Source organism: Scyliorhinus torazame, chromosome 21 (assembly GCF_047496885.1).
Source record: "Scyliorhinus torazame isolate Kashiwa2021f chromosome 21, sScyTor2.1, whole genome shotgun sequence".
Taxonomy (NCBI): Eukaryota; Metazoa; Chordata; class Chondrichthyes; order Carcharhiniformes; family Scyliorhinidae; genus Scyliorhinus; species Scyliorhinus torazame.
The window spans coordinates 84,152,124-84,166,582 of record NC_092727.1 but is presented as its reverse complement, the minus strand read 5'-3'; the positions used below and the strand labels follow the sequence as shown (position 1 = coordinate 84,166,582).

Sequence of the window (14,459 nt, the reverse complement as noted above, 5' to 3'; positions counted from 1 at the left end):
CCTCGCCTATATAATTGTGGAAGTATTTTTTTGCCTTTCTTCAGGATGTGGAATCACTGGTGAGGCCAGAATTTATTGCCCATGTCTAGTTGCTCTTGAGAAGCTGGTGACGAGCTGCCGCCTTGTTTCCTGCAGACCCTGCAGTGAACGTATTCCCAAAGTGGCATTAGGTTATGGAATTCCAGAATTTTGATCCAATAGTGGTGAAGGAATGGGGATATCTGTCCAAATCAAAATAGCATGTGACTTACAGAGGAATTAGAGTCGGTAGTTTTCCCAGCCACCTGTTGTCCATGTGCCCCTGGATGGTGGTGCTCCCAAAGAAGGCTTGGCAAGTGGCTGTAGGGCACACGATGGAGAGTGCAAACTACAGCTGTAGTATATCATTGGTGCAGAGAGTGGATGTTTAAGCTGATGGATGAGGATGAAGTGGACTGCTTTCGTCTGGCTTCTTGAATGTTGTTGTATTGCACAGGTCCATGCAAGTAGAAACTTTGCTGTCACACCCATGTGTGCTGTATGTCTTTCAACCCACTACCATCAGCCACAGTGTGGGAATGTGTCAATTTTAGCTCTGGGAATGGTGAGGAATTTGCATATTTTCACCCACCTAGTTTGGCCTTGAGGTTGTGATTTTATTTTCTGCCTCTTGCAAGTGATTGCATGGCTGGTGCCCATATAATGCACCCATCACCCCTCTGCCCATATCACCCATCGCCCCTCTGCCCATATCACCCATCGCCCCTCTGCCCACTGATCTGTGTGGTCCCCTGTTTTAATACTCTCATCTGCATGGTAAAATTCCTTCTATGTCCTCACCCTTAATTAGCTCTAATTTCCTCCAACACTTTGAGAACTCCATGTTCCTCTGACTCTGCCATCTTGTCCATCCCACTCCACCCACTCCCTACCTCTTACAACATCATTGTTGGCAGGAAGATAAAATGCATTTCTATTGCACCTTTTGCAGCCTCCAGATGTTCCAAAGCATTTTACAGCCAATTAAGTACTTTTGGAGCACAATCACTGTTGTACTGCAGCCAATTTGCACACAGCAAGCTGTCGCAAACAGCAATGTGACGATGATTTGTTGTTCCAATGTTAATCGAAGAATAAATATTGGTCATGTCACCAGGGATAAGACCCGCTCTCCTTCAGAATACTGCCATGGGGTTTCTTACCATAAGACCAGAAGACATCGGAGCAGAATTAGGTCACTCGGCCCGTCGAGTCTGCTCCACCATTCAATCATGGCTGATATTTTCTCCTGCCTTCTCCCCATAACCCCTGTTCCCCTTATTAATCAAGAACCTATCTAGCTCTGTCTTAAGGACACTCAGTGATTTGGCCTCCACAGCCTTCTGCGGCAAAGAGTTCCACAGATTCACCACCCTCTGGATGAAGAAAGTCCTCCTCATCTCTGTTTTAAAGGATTGTCCCTTTAGTCTGAGATGGTGTCCTCTGGTTCTAGTTTCTCCCAGAAGTGGAAGCATCCTCTCCATGTCCACTCTATCCACGCCTCGCAGTATCCTGTAAGTTTCAATAAGATCCCCATCATCCTTCTAAACTCCAACAAGTACAGACCCAGAGTCCTCAACCGTTCCTCAGACAACAAGTTCTTTATTCCAGGGATCATTCTTGTGAACCTCCTCAGGACCCCTTCCAATGCCAGCACCAGCTACGGCTGCAGTAGGGGCTTTGGTTTAACAAAAGGCGGTACCCTCTGATAGTGCAGCGCTCTCTTGGCATTTGAGATTTTTCTGATCTTGAGTGGGACTTGAAACCACAGCCTTCTCACTCAGGAGGGGAGTGTTCTTTTGATCTTGTCACCTGAGTCAGTGCTGATGCCTTTCAGCGTGCAGCTACAGCCGAGGCTCTGGAACCTCCTCCCTCAACCTCTATGCATCCCAACCCCTCTCTTTCTCCCTTTAAGATCCTTCTTAAAATTATGACCTTTCAACTGCCAGTCCAAATGACTGGGTTGTATGATAATTTGTGTCTGACGATGCTCTTGGGATTTTTTTGTTAAAGGGCAAGTAAGTTCAAGTAATTGTTGCTGATAGTTGGAGGTGCAAATCATAATTCTTCGGGCATCATGACGTGGGGCAGGGTTAATGAACTAAATGGTCTTTTCCTGTCTGACACATGTTTGTCAAAAAAAAATCCTCTTTTCTTTTTTGTTTCTATACAGTTATTCCGTTATTGCCTTCATTGACAAAAACAAGGACACTCTGTTCCAGGATTTCAAACGGCTAATGTATAACAGGTTAGGAGAGAGTAAATAATTTTATTGATCTTTGAAAGGAGAAAATATACAAGATTCTCTTCATACAGTTGTCTAATCATAGGAATTTTTCTGAAGTTGATTTATTTGTCACTTGCTTGACCGTTTTTAACACACATTTCACACTTAATTTGCTGCAGCTGAAGGAAGTATTGCAGCATGTATTGAGCCCAAAGCTTTGCATAAATCAGTGTGCTTTAATACATGGCTACAGAAATACTATTCATTACCTGTGATTGAAGACTTCAAACTGTCTCGCTGCCAACATTCAGTGGAGGGTATTCTGAGCAATTGTGAAATGTTCTAAACCCAAATAAATGCAATTTTATCCACAGAAATAAAAATGTTCACAGATGAACAGATAGTTCCACCTGGAGTAAAATATAGTGAGGTTCACTCAAAGGGCATCTGCTTATTAATATGTTGTGCTTTTTTTCATTAAACTATGTTCCTTTGCACTTTTGGTAATGTTATCTTGTGACTCTGGAGCTTTACATCACTCACAGGAATTGACTAATCTGCTGCCTATAGAGTTAGGTCAATTGAGAATAATTTATTTTTGTACCATTAACAAAGATTTTTTTTTCCTCTACTGAAACAGTAAATGATTCTATCTGGGGAAAACGTTGAGGTTTATTTCTCTTAGTTTCACAATCGTTACTCTTAACCTGGCATTTTACTGGTAGCAAGGGAAATGAAGCAGTTCAGTCCTGACTGTCCCAGTTTTGCTTTAAATATTGTATACATACTACGCTGAAATTAAGTTTGGCTCCAGCTATTCCACGGCATTGTCGCAATCAGGGATCTACTCCCCAGCAGCCACTTCAAAATGTGGATATTTAAATTTCGCAGAAAATCTAACTTTATAATTCTGCAGTATTCTGGAGCTGAAGTGCCCTGTTGTGACACAACGTGTGCCTGGCTCTCAGGTGGCGAGTTCAAAGTGGCAGCTGCGCTATGAGCAAGGTGCCAGATTGAAGCAAGAGCATTGCCTCATCGCAAACAATGAAAAAATAAGTTTCGTTTTAACAGGATTCCAATTCAGAAATGGAGCTAGAAACAGGTCATTTATTTTGCACCTGTCGCTGGAATTTGTACAAGGATTCCAACTGAAGGTAAAGTGAGACAGTAATAATTACCAGGAATTCAGTCATCTAGTAGTACAGGACTTGAGTACTGCTTAAAAAGAGACATGCCATCGAAACGTCTCATCTTTCGTCAGGTCAGTTCGACAAGATAAAGCAACGCAAGGCAGCACGGTAACGCAGTGGGTTAGCCCTGCTGCCTCACGGCGCCGAGGTCTCCGGTTCGATCCCGGCTCTGGGTCACTATCCGTGTGGAGTTTTAAAAAATATATATATTTATTCAAGTTTTTCAACAAATTTTCAACAAACCCCCCCCAACAAAAAGAGAGCAACAAGAACACAAGTAGAAATTATACATTGGATTTCCTCCATATACAGTAACCCCCATGTAAGAGTAAAAAGCACAAATATGGGGGGGAAAAAACACCTTAACCCAAACACCACCCCAAGAGAACACCCCCCGCGCCCCCACCCCCGCCCCTGGGCTGCTGCTGACTTCCTCCTAACACTCAGCGAGATAGTCTAGGAACGTTTGCCACCGCCTGAGGAACCCCTGCACAGACCCTCGCAAGGCAAACTTTATCCTCTCCAGCTTGATGAACCTTGCCATGTCATTGATCCAAGCTTCCACACTAGGGGGCTTTGCATCCTTCCATAGTAGCAAAATCCTCCGCCGGGCTACCAAGGACGCAAAAGCCAGAATACCGGCCTCTTTCGCCTCCTGCACTCCCGGCTCGTCCGATACCCCAAATAATGCTAATCCCCAGCTCGGCTTGACCCGGGCATTCACCACCTTGCTCATAGTCGTCGCAAAACCTCTCCAAAACCTATCCAGTGCCGGGCAAGACCAGAACATATGGACGTGATTTGCCGGGCTCCCCGAGCACCTCCCACATCTATCCTCCACTCCAACGAACCTACTCAACCTCGCCCCTGTCATATGCACTCTGTGAGTAACCTTGAACTGTATTAGGCTGAGCCTGGTGCAAGAGGAGGAAGAATTAACCCTACTCAGGGCATCAGCCCGCAGACCCTCATCTATCTCCTCCCCAAGCTCCTCCTCCCACTTACCCTTTAACTCCTCCACCGAGGCCGCCTCCTCTTCCTGCAGCTCCTGATAAATCGCCAAAATCTTGCCTTCTCCAACCCATACACCCGAAATCACCCTGTCCTGAATCCCTCGTGCCGGAAGCAGCGGGAATTCCCTCACCTGCCGCCTCACAAACACCCTCACTTGCATTTACCTGAAAGCGTTTCCCGGGGGTAGCCCAAACTTCTCCTCGAACGCCCCTAGGCTCGCAAACGTCCCATCTGGAGGTCCCCATTCTTCTAATCCCTGCCTGATGCCAGCTCCGAAACCCCCCGTCCAACCTTCCCGGGACGAACCGATGGTTCTCCCGAAACGGGGACCAAACCGAGGCCCCCACCTCGCCCCTGTGTCGCCTCCACTGCCCCCAGATCTTCAGCGTCGCCGCCACCACCGGACTCGTGGTGTACCTTGTTGGCGCCCTCAGGCTCGTACCCACACAGGTCGCCATCTCTAACCTCTTCCACGCCACCCCCTCTCCCTCCATTACCCACTTACGGATCATCGCCACATTCGCTGCCCAATAATAGCCACTCAGATTCGGCAACACCAGCCCCCCCCCTGTCCCTGCTACGCTCCAGAAACACCCTCTTCACCCTCGGGGTCTTATTCGCCCACACAAATCCCATGATGCTCCTGCTTACCCGTTTGAAAAAGGCCTTGGGGGATCAAAATGGGAAGGCACTGGAGAACAAAGAGAAACCTTGGAAGGACCGTCATTTTTACCGACTGCACCCTACCCGCCAGTGAGAGTGGCAGCATATCCCATCTTTTAACATCCTCCATCTGCTCCACCAACCGCGTCAAATTGAGCTTGTGCAGTGCCCCCAACTCCTAGCTTACTTGGATCCCCAGGTACCGAAAGCTCCTTTCCGCCCTCTTCAGCGGTAACTCGTCTATCCCCCTTCCCTGGTCCCCTGAGTGCACCACAAAGAGCTCACTCTTCCCTACGTTGAGTTTATACCCCGAAAAGTCCCCAAACTCCCTCAGGATCCGCATGACCTCCGCCATCCCCTCCACTGGATCCGCAACATACAACGACACCTGGTGTTCCTCTCCGCCCCGAACCAATCACCTCCATTTCCTGGACTCCCTCAGTGCCATGGCCAGCGGCTCAATTGCCAGTGAAAACAACAAGGTCTCGTCCCCCGGTCCAGCCAAAAGTACTCCGACCTCCGCCGGTTCGTAGCCACACTCTCCACCGGAGCTCTATATAGCAGTCTGACCCAACTGATGAACCCCTCCCCGAACCCAAACCTCCGCAACACTTCCCAAAGATGCTCCCACTCCACCCGATCAAAGGCCTTCTCCGCGTCCATAGCTGCCACTACCTCCGCTTCCCCCTCCACCGAGGGCATCATAATCACATTGAGGAGCCTCCGCACATTTGTATTTAGCTGTCTACCCTTCACGAATCCCGTCTGGTCCTCATGAATCACCCCCGGCACACAGTCCTCAATTCTCGTAGCCAGCACCTTCGCCAGTAACTTAGCGTCAACATTGAGGAGCGAGATCGGTCTATACGACCCACATTGCAATGGATCCTTGTCCCGCTTCAAGATCAAAGAAATCAGCACCCTGGACATTGTCGGGGGCAAAGTCCCCTCCTCCCTCGCCTTATTAAAAGTCCTCACTAGCAACGGGCCCAGCAGGTCCACGTATTTCCTATAAAATTTAACCGGGAACCCATCCGGCCTTCCCCGCCTGCATGTTCCCCAATCCTTTAACCAGCTCCTCCAGCCCAATCGGCGCCCCCAAACCAGCCACCTGCTCCTCCTCCACCCTCTGGAACCTCAGCTGATCTAGGAATCGTCGCATCCCCTCCTCCCTCGCTGGGGGCTCAGACCTGTACAGATCCCCATAGAAGTCCCTAAATACCTTGTTTATTCTCACCGTATTCCCCCCTCTATCCCTAACTCCACCAATCTCCCTTGCTGTCTCCCTCTTACGAAGCTGATGTGCCAGCATCCAACTCACCTTCTCCCTGTGGTGATGTGCATCACTGTAAATACATGTAAGCTAGACAGACACTAGAGGGAGCACCAGAAACATCTCACACACACACACTCGACCACTGGACATTCACGATACACAAGGAGGTGACACGACCACAGGGGGCATTACACCAACCCATACATAAAGGACACCACACACATGATCAGCCCCCTTCGGCCAGTGGAGACAGTCAGTGAGGAGCGGCACAGGGTTGATTCATTATCACACCCACCACGTGGAAGACAGCAGATGGTTAGTCAGTTTAGGTAGCTACAATAGGATTAGCAGTAGTGTCAAACTCAAGTTATAAAAGTGTACATAGTGTAAATAAATGAGTTGAAGTTATTTACACGTCTCGACCTTCCTTGACAAATGCAACACAAGGAAGCCGCTTATGTTACAAAGGAAACATAACAAAACACTCCCCATACTCATAAACCGCCCCTTACGCTTTCCTCCACTGTGCCTCTGCTTTCCCCATAGTCATCAGGTCGAATTCCGTCTGGAGGTTCCGTCGCTCCCTAAGTAGCCCCTCCTCGGTGGCCTCTGTATAACTCCTGATCACCCTTAAAATCTCCCCCACAACCTCGCCCTCTCCCTCCTCTCTCTCTTCTCCCTGTGGGCCCTAATGGAGCGTGGTCCGAGATGGCTATGGCTATGGCCGAGTATTCCGTTCCCTCCACTTTCGGGATTAGTGCCCTACTCAAAAGGAAAAAATCTATCCAGGAGTAGGCGCTATAGACGTGGGAAAAGAAGAAAAATTCCCTGGCCTGCGGCCTGGCAAACCTCCATGGATCCACTCCCCCCATCTGGTCCATAAACCCCCTGAGCGCCTTGGCCGCATCTTACCCGTCCTGGACCTAGAATGGTCCAGTGCTGGGTCCAGCACCGTGTTAAAGTCCCCCCCCCCCCCCCATTATCAAGCTTCCTACCTCCAGATCCGGAATCCGACCCAACATGCGTTTCATAAATCCGGCATCATCCCAATTTGGGGCATATACGTTCACCAGTACCACCCGCAACCCCTGCAACCTACCACTCGCCATCACATATCGACCTCCATTATCCGCTACAATATTCAGTGCCTCGAACGACACCCGCTTCCCCACCAGTATTGCAACGCCTCTGTTCATCGCATCCAGCCCTGAATGAAAGACCTGCCCTACCCATCCCTTTCTCAGCCTAATCTGATCTGCCACCTTCAAATGTGTCTCCTGGAGCATAACCTCGTCTGCCTTCAGTCCCTTTAAGTGGGCCAACACCCGTCCCTCTTGACCAACCCGTTCAGGCCCCTCACATTCCAAGTTATCAACCGGATCAGGGGGCTACTTGCCCCACGCCGACTAGCCATCTCCTTTTCTCGGCCAGCCACGTGCCCGCGCCTCCCGCACCCTCCAGTCCCCAGGCGGCGGACCCACGCCCCGACCACCTCTCCTACTTCCAGCTCCCCTTTGGCCAATGCAGCAGCAACCCAGTTCCCCCCTCCCCCCGCTAGATCCTCATCTAGCCATTTTGCTCCCCCATGACACTCCCGTAAGTCAGCTGACTCCTGCTGACCCCGGCCCCTCCCGCCATTCCATCGACCCCCCAGTGTGAGAATCCCCCATCCCTTGGCAGTCAGTGTGCGCTCCTGTCCAGCACTGCCCTTCACCCCCGGCCCCGCCCCCATCCTTCCCTAGCGCGGGAAAAAGCCTGCGCTTTCCATCTGAGCCGGCCCCGCCCCCTCTGGCGCAGCTCCTTTTTGCGGCCTTACCCCAACTCCCCATCCCCGGGCCTCCACCCCCCCCTCTTCCTCCACGGGGCCCTGCCCCTCCAACACCGACGCCCACACTCTCCTACAGCCCCCACATCAAATCCATTCACCCATCCCCACCCAGCACCGAAACAAAAAGAACATTCCCCAAACACAGTAAACATCCCCCCACGACAAACCCTCAGTTTGAGTCCAACTTTTCAGCCTGGATAAAGTTCCATGCCTCATCAGGCGTTTCAAAACAGTGGTGCCGATCTTGGAACGTGACCCACAATCGCGCTGGCTGCAGCATCCCGAACTTCGCCCCCTTCTGATGGAGAACCGCCTTAGCCCGGTTAAAACCAACTCTCTTCTTAGCCACCTCCGCACTCCAGTCCTGGTAAATCCGGATCTCCATGTTCTCCCACCTGCTGCTCCGTTCTTTTTTGGCCCATCTCAGGACACACTCTCTGTCCATAAAGCGGTGGAACCTCACCACTACAGCCCTTGGCGGCTCGTTTGCTTTGGGTCTCCTTGCCAGGACCCGATGAGCCCCATCCAGCTCCAGGGGCCTCGGGAAAGCTCCTGCGCCCATCAGCGAATTGAGCATCGTGCTCATATATGCCCCGGCATCGGGCCCCTCCACTCCTTCCGGGAGACCCAGAATCCGAAGATTCTTCCTTCTCGACCTATTCTCCAGGTCCTCATATTTTTCCTGCCACCTCTTCTGCAGCGCCTTGTGCGCCTCCACCTTCACCGCCAGGCCCAAGATCTCGTCCTCGTTCTCCGAGGCTTTTTGCCGCACCTCCTGGATCGCCGCCCCTTGGGCCTTCTGGGTCTCCACAAGCTTCTCAATCGCCGCCTTCATTGGCGCCAGCATTTCTGTCTTCAGCTCCTCAAAGCAGTGTTTAAGAAACTCCTGCTGCTCCTGCGACCACTGCCCTCACGCTGCTTGATCTCCACCTGCCGCCATCTTGCTTTTCCTCCCTCGCACTTTCCGCTGCACCAGGATCACTTTTTTAACCGCTCCACTCCTGGTCCAATCCATATAATGTCAGGGGAACCTTGCTGTCACCTTCCCACACTGGGAGCTGTCGAACAATTGCCGTTGGGGCCCCTCTGAAGAGCCCAAAAGTCTGTTCCCAGCGGGAGCTGCCGAACGTGCGACCTACCTAGGCATAGCCGCAACCGAAAGTCGTCCGTATGGAGCTTGCACATTCTCCCTGTGTTGTGTAAGTTTTGCCTCCACAACCCAAAGATGCGCAGGGTAGGTGCATTGGCCACGCTAAATTGTCCCTTAATTGGAAAAAATGAATTGGGTATTCTAAATTTATTTTTAAAAAAGATAAAGCAACGCGAAAGAGGACAACAATTTATGTTCATGCGAAGAGAGTGTTGATTGATTGGGAAGTAGACTGATTGGTGGTGACATTGTCACAGAGAATCTTGTGCAGTTTTCCTGATGAGTGCAAGATGAAAAACTTTGATAGCATGTCTCTTTTCAGCATAACTCAGATTATCATGAAAGTAATCTACTCCGAGTATGTTGGGATTGATCTGTTGGTTCCTTTTTTTGCTATTCCTTTTGCAACTATGTTTCTAAAATTCCAAGCAAGATGGAGCAGGTTGACTGAGTGGTCCAAGGTTCCAGTCTCAATGGGTGTTATGCTTGCCTTGCCTAAAGCTGGTGAATACTTTGCTGATGATACCAAACTTGGAAGTGTGACATGACACCAAGCGACTGCAACCAGGACATAGATCGTCTGGCAGGCTACATAGAAACTGGCAAATGGAATTTAAAACAGAAAGTTGGAAGTGTTCATTTTGACAAAAGTGATAGGGACAGACAATATATACCTGACAGCATGGTTCTAAAAAGTGTGCAGACACAGCGGGAACTGGGGTTAAAGTGCCCACGTCTTTGAAGGAGACAGGACATATTGAGAGTGTAGTTAACAACGCCTATGGAATCTTGTGCTTCAGAAACAGATGCATTGGTGGAATTTTCCAAAAGTTTGGCTGTCAGTTTCAGCGGCAGAACTGATGCAAATCCTGCCGGACCCGTTGGCGCAATCCGGAAAAAAGATGAAATGTTTCGATGGCATGTCGCTTTTTAATGGGAGGGGGGGCTACGTGAAAAACACTCTGTGGCACAAAGCATCTGATTCGCTTGCCCCTAGGGTCAGCTAAGTAGTTCTATCCAGGTGGGTGCTGCATTTAAATAGCTCCACAGCACTTGCTCACAGTCAAGCCAGGAGGATATCAACAAAAAAGCCAGCTCCTTGCTTCATGTAGGGGTATTCCCCCATCTGCCTGATACCATAGAGGAGAGAAGGGGAATAATTTACCCTTAGGCTGGTAGGAGACCCTGCAGCAAGATACCAAACTCCGCCTGGGAGACGGTGGCAGCACTGGTCAGTGTCAGCAACCTCCGCAAGAGGACAGAGTGCAATAACACATGAAGATGAATAACCTACTCCATTCCGCCAGGGTAAGCACTCCCTGTATTCTTCCTACACTCCACCTTGCCGTCACCCTTCCCCACATGCTTGCACCTAGCAGCGTCCCAGCACCCGAGTTCCCACAAGCTTCTTCACAACCCCCTGGCAGTCCTCACAACCTCTCCCTACTCTCGTGCCATGCCCATACATGCCAGGTTTCATCGACATTTGACCCACCAGACAGCCAGCTAACATCATCCCCATTTGTGCTCCTGAGGATAAGCTTGTTCACTCCTGCCACAAGCGAGTGAAGACAGGCAGGCAGTGGGATGCCAGAGCTGAAGATTCTGACTCCTTAACCCACCTCCAAGTGGCATGGTGATTCTCCCCATTGGGGCGCTAGTGTTCTCAGTGGACATCCATGCCTGCCAGATGGTTAGTCCCTCTCAGAGCGAATGTTTTAATTGCAATGATAGGACTCGAGCATGATTCAGTGAACCCTGGACCCTCGCCCTTCATCTCCTTCTAGGACAAAGGGGCAAAGGAATGTACGGCAGAACCTCACTCAGACATCAGTTCGCTGGCAGCAGACAGGAGTCAGACATAAGCATCAGCTGAGGAGCATCAGAGACCATTCCTCGCTGCGAATCATCATCACCCTTCTGCAGTGACCAGGCAGCAGGCGATCAAGGACTCCCAGTCCCAGCACCCAGATGATAGATACCTCAGCCATCTTCAGCCCCTGGTCGCAGAGAGGTCACAGCATCCTGGGGATGGCCGTGCTGTAGGGCAGCGAGCTAGTCTTCCTCCATGAAGCGGGAGGTAATGAGGGCATCTCTAGCCCTCCTGCCCTAGAGCACCCTTGCCTCAATCTGACCTCCATTCTCAGGATCCTCACCGGGCTTTTTTTGACACCCTTGTCTTCCTTGTCCGAGGACACATGCCGCTCCTCGAGGTTATCCTCAGGAAGCACCTTGTCCTGCTGCATGTGCAGACCACAACAATGCGGGAGATCCTCTGAGGGCTGTATGGTCGGGCCCCATCGGACCTGTCAAGGCAGTGGGACCCCATCTTCCAATAGGCTGATGCACCACTCGATGACAGTTCAGGTCGCACTGTGTACTTCATTGCACCTGGTCAAGCAATGGTCTGTGGCCTCTGTCCTAGTGTCATCAGCCACTGCTTGAGGGGAAATCCCTTGTCCCCAAGAAGCCACCTTGTAGCCTGGAGTGTCCTTCAAAGATTCCTCGGATCTGCAACTGGCCAAGGGTGTAAGTGTCATGCATCTTCTGGTTGATGAAAGGAACTCCCTGGTGCCATGAGGCACAGAGAGCAAAATGGGTGCAGTCTATCACACCCTGCACCTGTGGTAGACGAGTTATGTGCCCAAACCCCATAGCTCCTCATCCTGGTCCAGGTCAAAGTGGATGTAGTCCAGAGCCGATGCAGACAGTGCATCCAGCACCTCACAAATGATCTTATGGCTGGATGCCTGAGAAATACCAGAGAGGTCCCCCATGGAGCCCTGGAAAGACCCTGTAGCAAAGAAGTTGAAGGCTACAGTGACTTTGATGGCCACAGGGAGCGGTGTCCTCCACTGCTCCGCTGCACAACTGCTCCGCACTGACTGGCAGGTTTTGGGGCCCAGCAGAGAAGCGATCCCATTGCCTCTTCATCCCATGAGCACTGAACCTGAGGATTCATCCCATTCCTTGACTTTAAACTGTTTTGGGGAGCTGACATTGCTTTGATGATCAATTAGTGTCACAAGCATGTGACTCCGGAATGTAACAAGGCACGATTACTTTCTCCTTTGGGGAGTGGCAGATCAAATAGACACCCTTATTAATGCTACATAATCCAGAGAGTTCATTGCTGTCACGTCCCAACACTTAAGCCTCCTGGATAACAAATCCATTGGTCGAGACTCTTTCTCCCCAGGTGGCTGCTGCGTTACTTCCTATTTCGGGGTCTTATCCATGCAACACTTTAGGCATGGCCCCATTGCTGACATCACAGCACACTCGCCATCCCTGCCCCACACTCCCATCAAACAGACTGCATACCCTCAACACAGACTGGGTACTCACACAGTGCAGACTGCACACACCAAGACCAATATTAACTGCGACCCCCGCCCCATGAGTAGAGCCTTATGCCCCTGACAGTTGCCTGCGCCCCTCCCCACAAACAGCCTCGGCCAACCCCACCAGAAAATCCCGGTGTGGGAAGGTTCAATGGTGGCTGAAGATGCAACGTTAAACTCACTAAGTAGATGCTAATGGATTCATGTTAATCAGGTTTGTGCCCTTACTGGGCATGAACCTGATTGCGTTCTGAAATCTCGCCAACGCAAATCCCATTTTTGGCGTCCCGCAATATTTAGTGGCCATGGCGGGATTTGCACCCATTTTTGGCCTCACGCGATATTTAGTGGCCATGGCGGGATTTGCACCCGTGGCTAATGGGCCCGTTAAATCCCACTCATTGTTTCCAAAAGCAGGGAGAACCTTCATAAAGCTCTGGTTCGGTAACAACTAGAGTTATAGTCACCACCTTTCAGGAACGATGGGAAGGTCCTTGAGAGGGTGCAGAGGAGATTTACCCAAAGGATTTTAGCTGCAAGGTTAGGTTGTGAAAATTGGAGTAGGTCTTTGTAAAAAGGGGATATTTGCTAGCGGTGAACAAGACTATGACAGTTTAAGCTGAGGTAGTCAACGAATAGCTGGTCCCGTTAACTGATGATAACAGGATTAAGGGGCACAGATTTTAGCTTCTGGGCAAGAAGCACAGGAGGGATACAAGAAGAACATTTTACACAGTAAAGATCTTGAATCTTACTGCCTATGAGAGTAGTAGAAGTGTTATAACCTGCCTACTTACCATTGGCTGGGGACTAATGACTATCCCACAATCCTGTGGGAGTATGAGCTTCCCCAATGAGGGGGGCGGAGAAACCACTAGTAAACCACTAGTAAACAGAACTGAATGGAGATAGAGACGCTGACATGACGGAGGCAGCAGACTCTGACTCCGAGATGGAGACACAGGATGCATCAGAGGGGGAATCCTCGGGTCTATGGGCCGTGGATGTACAACCGTTGCGCCGTTCATCACGGAAGCGCCGGTCTCCGTCTCGTCACATGCTGCCTGATCCAGCGCCGCGTGCAAATGGTGTCCGGCCTGCGGCCAAACGAGTCCGACGCCCTCCTTCGCCAGGGTCTTCAGTGGATTCCTTGGACTTTGGGGGGGAGGGATGTTATAACCTGCCTGCTTACCATTGCCGGGGACTAATGACTATCCCACAATCCTGTGGGAGTATGAGCTTCCCCAATGAGGGGGGCGGAGAAACCACTAGTAAACTCCTAGTATAAATAAAGCTGGCCAGTTCAGGAACCAGCAGGAAGGAGTATGTAGCAAGGGAAGTTACTGCTACTGTTATGTATATATGTTATAGTAAATAAATGTTATTACTTTGTATCCTTAAAACTCGTGCTGGATTCTTCGTGGCCCTTACAAAACTGGCGACGAAGGTTAAAGTGAATAGCTGTCTACACTGCTGAAGCCACCTCTCTGGATTTTTGTTGGATACAGGTTGGAAGTTGTTTTCTATTATACCATGCCTCTGTACGGACATTTGGATGTTTTTGATGCTGCGCTGGAAATCTGGAACCAGTACACATAATAGATGCGTTACTATTTCCGGGCAAACAATATCACCGAAAACGAGTGCCAGGTGGTCATATTGCTCACCGCCTGCGGCCCGCATACGTTTGGGGTGATTAGGAGCCTTGCGTACCCAGCTGCGCCGGACACCAAAACGTTTGATGAACTT

General features: G+C 50.3%; 1 protein-coding gene across 2 annotated transcripts in view; it reads left to right on the top strand.

Annotated features, from left to right (window-relative positions):
* The window catches only part of LOC140398380 (unconventional myosin-Id-like), a 913,794-nt gene that overhangs the window by 266,106 nt on the left and 633,229 nt on the right, over positions 1 to 14,459 (top strand). For both annotated transcript variants that reach the window (XM_072487000.1, XM_072487001.1), the window contains exon 13: positions 2,192 to 2,266. In XM_072487000.1, the coding sequence (XP_072343101.1) occupies positions 2,192 to 2,266 (75 nt within the window). The remainder of the gene's footprint in view (positions 1 to 2,191; positions 2,267 to 14,459) is intronic.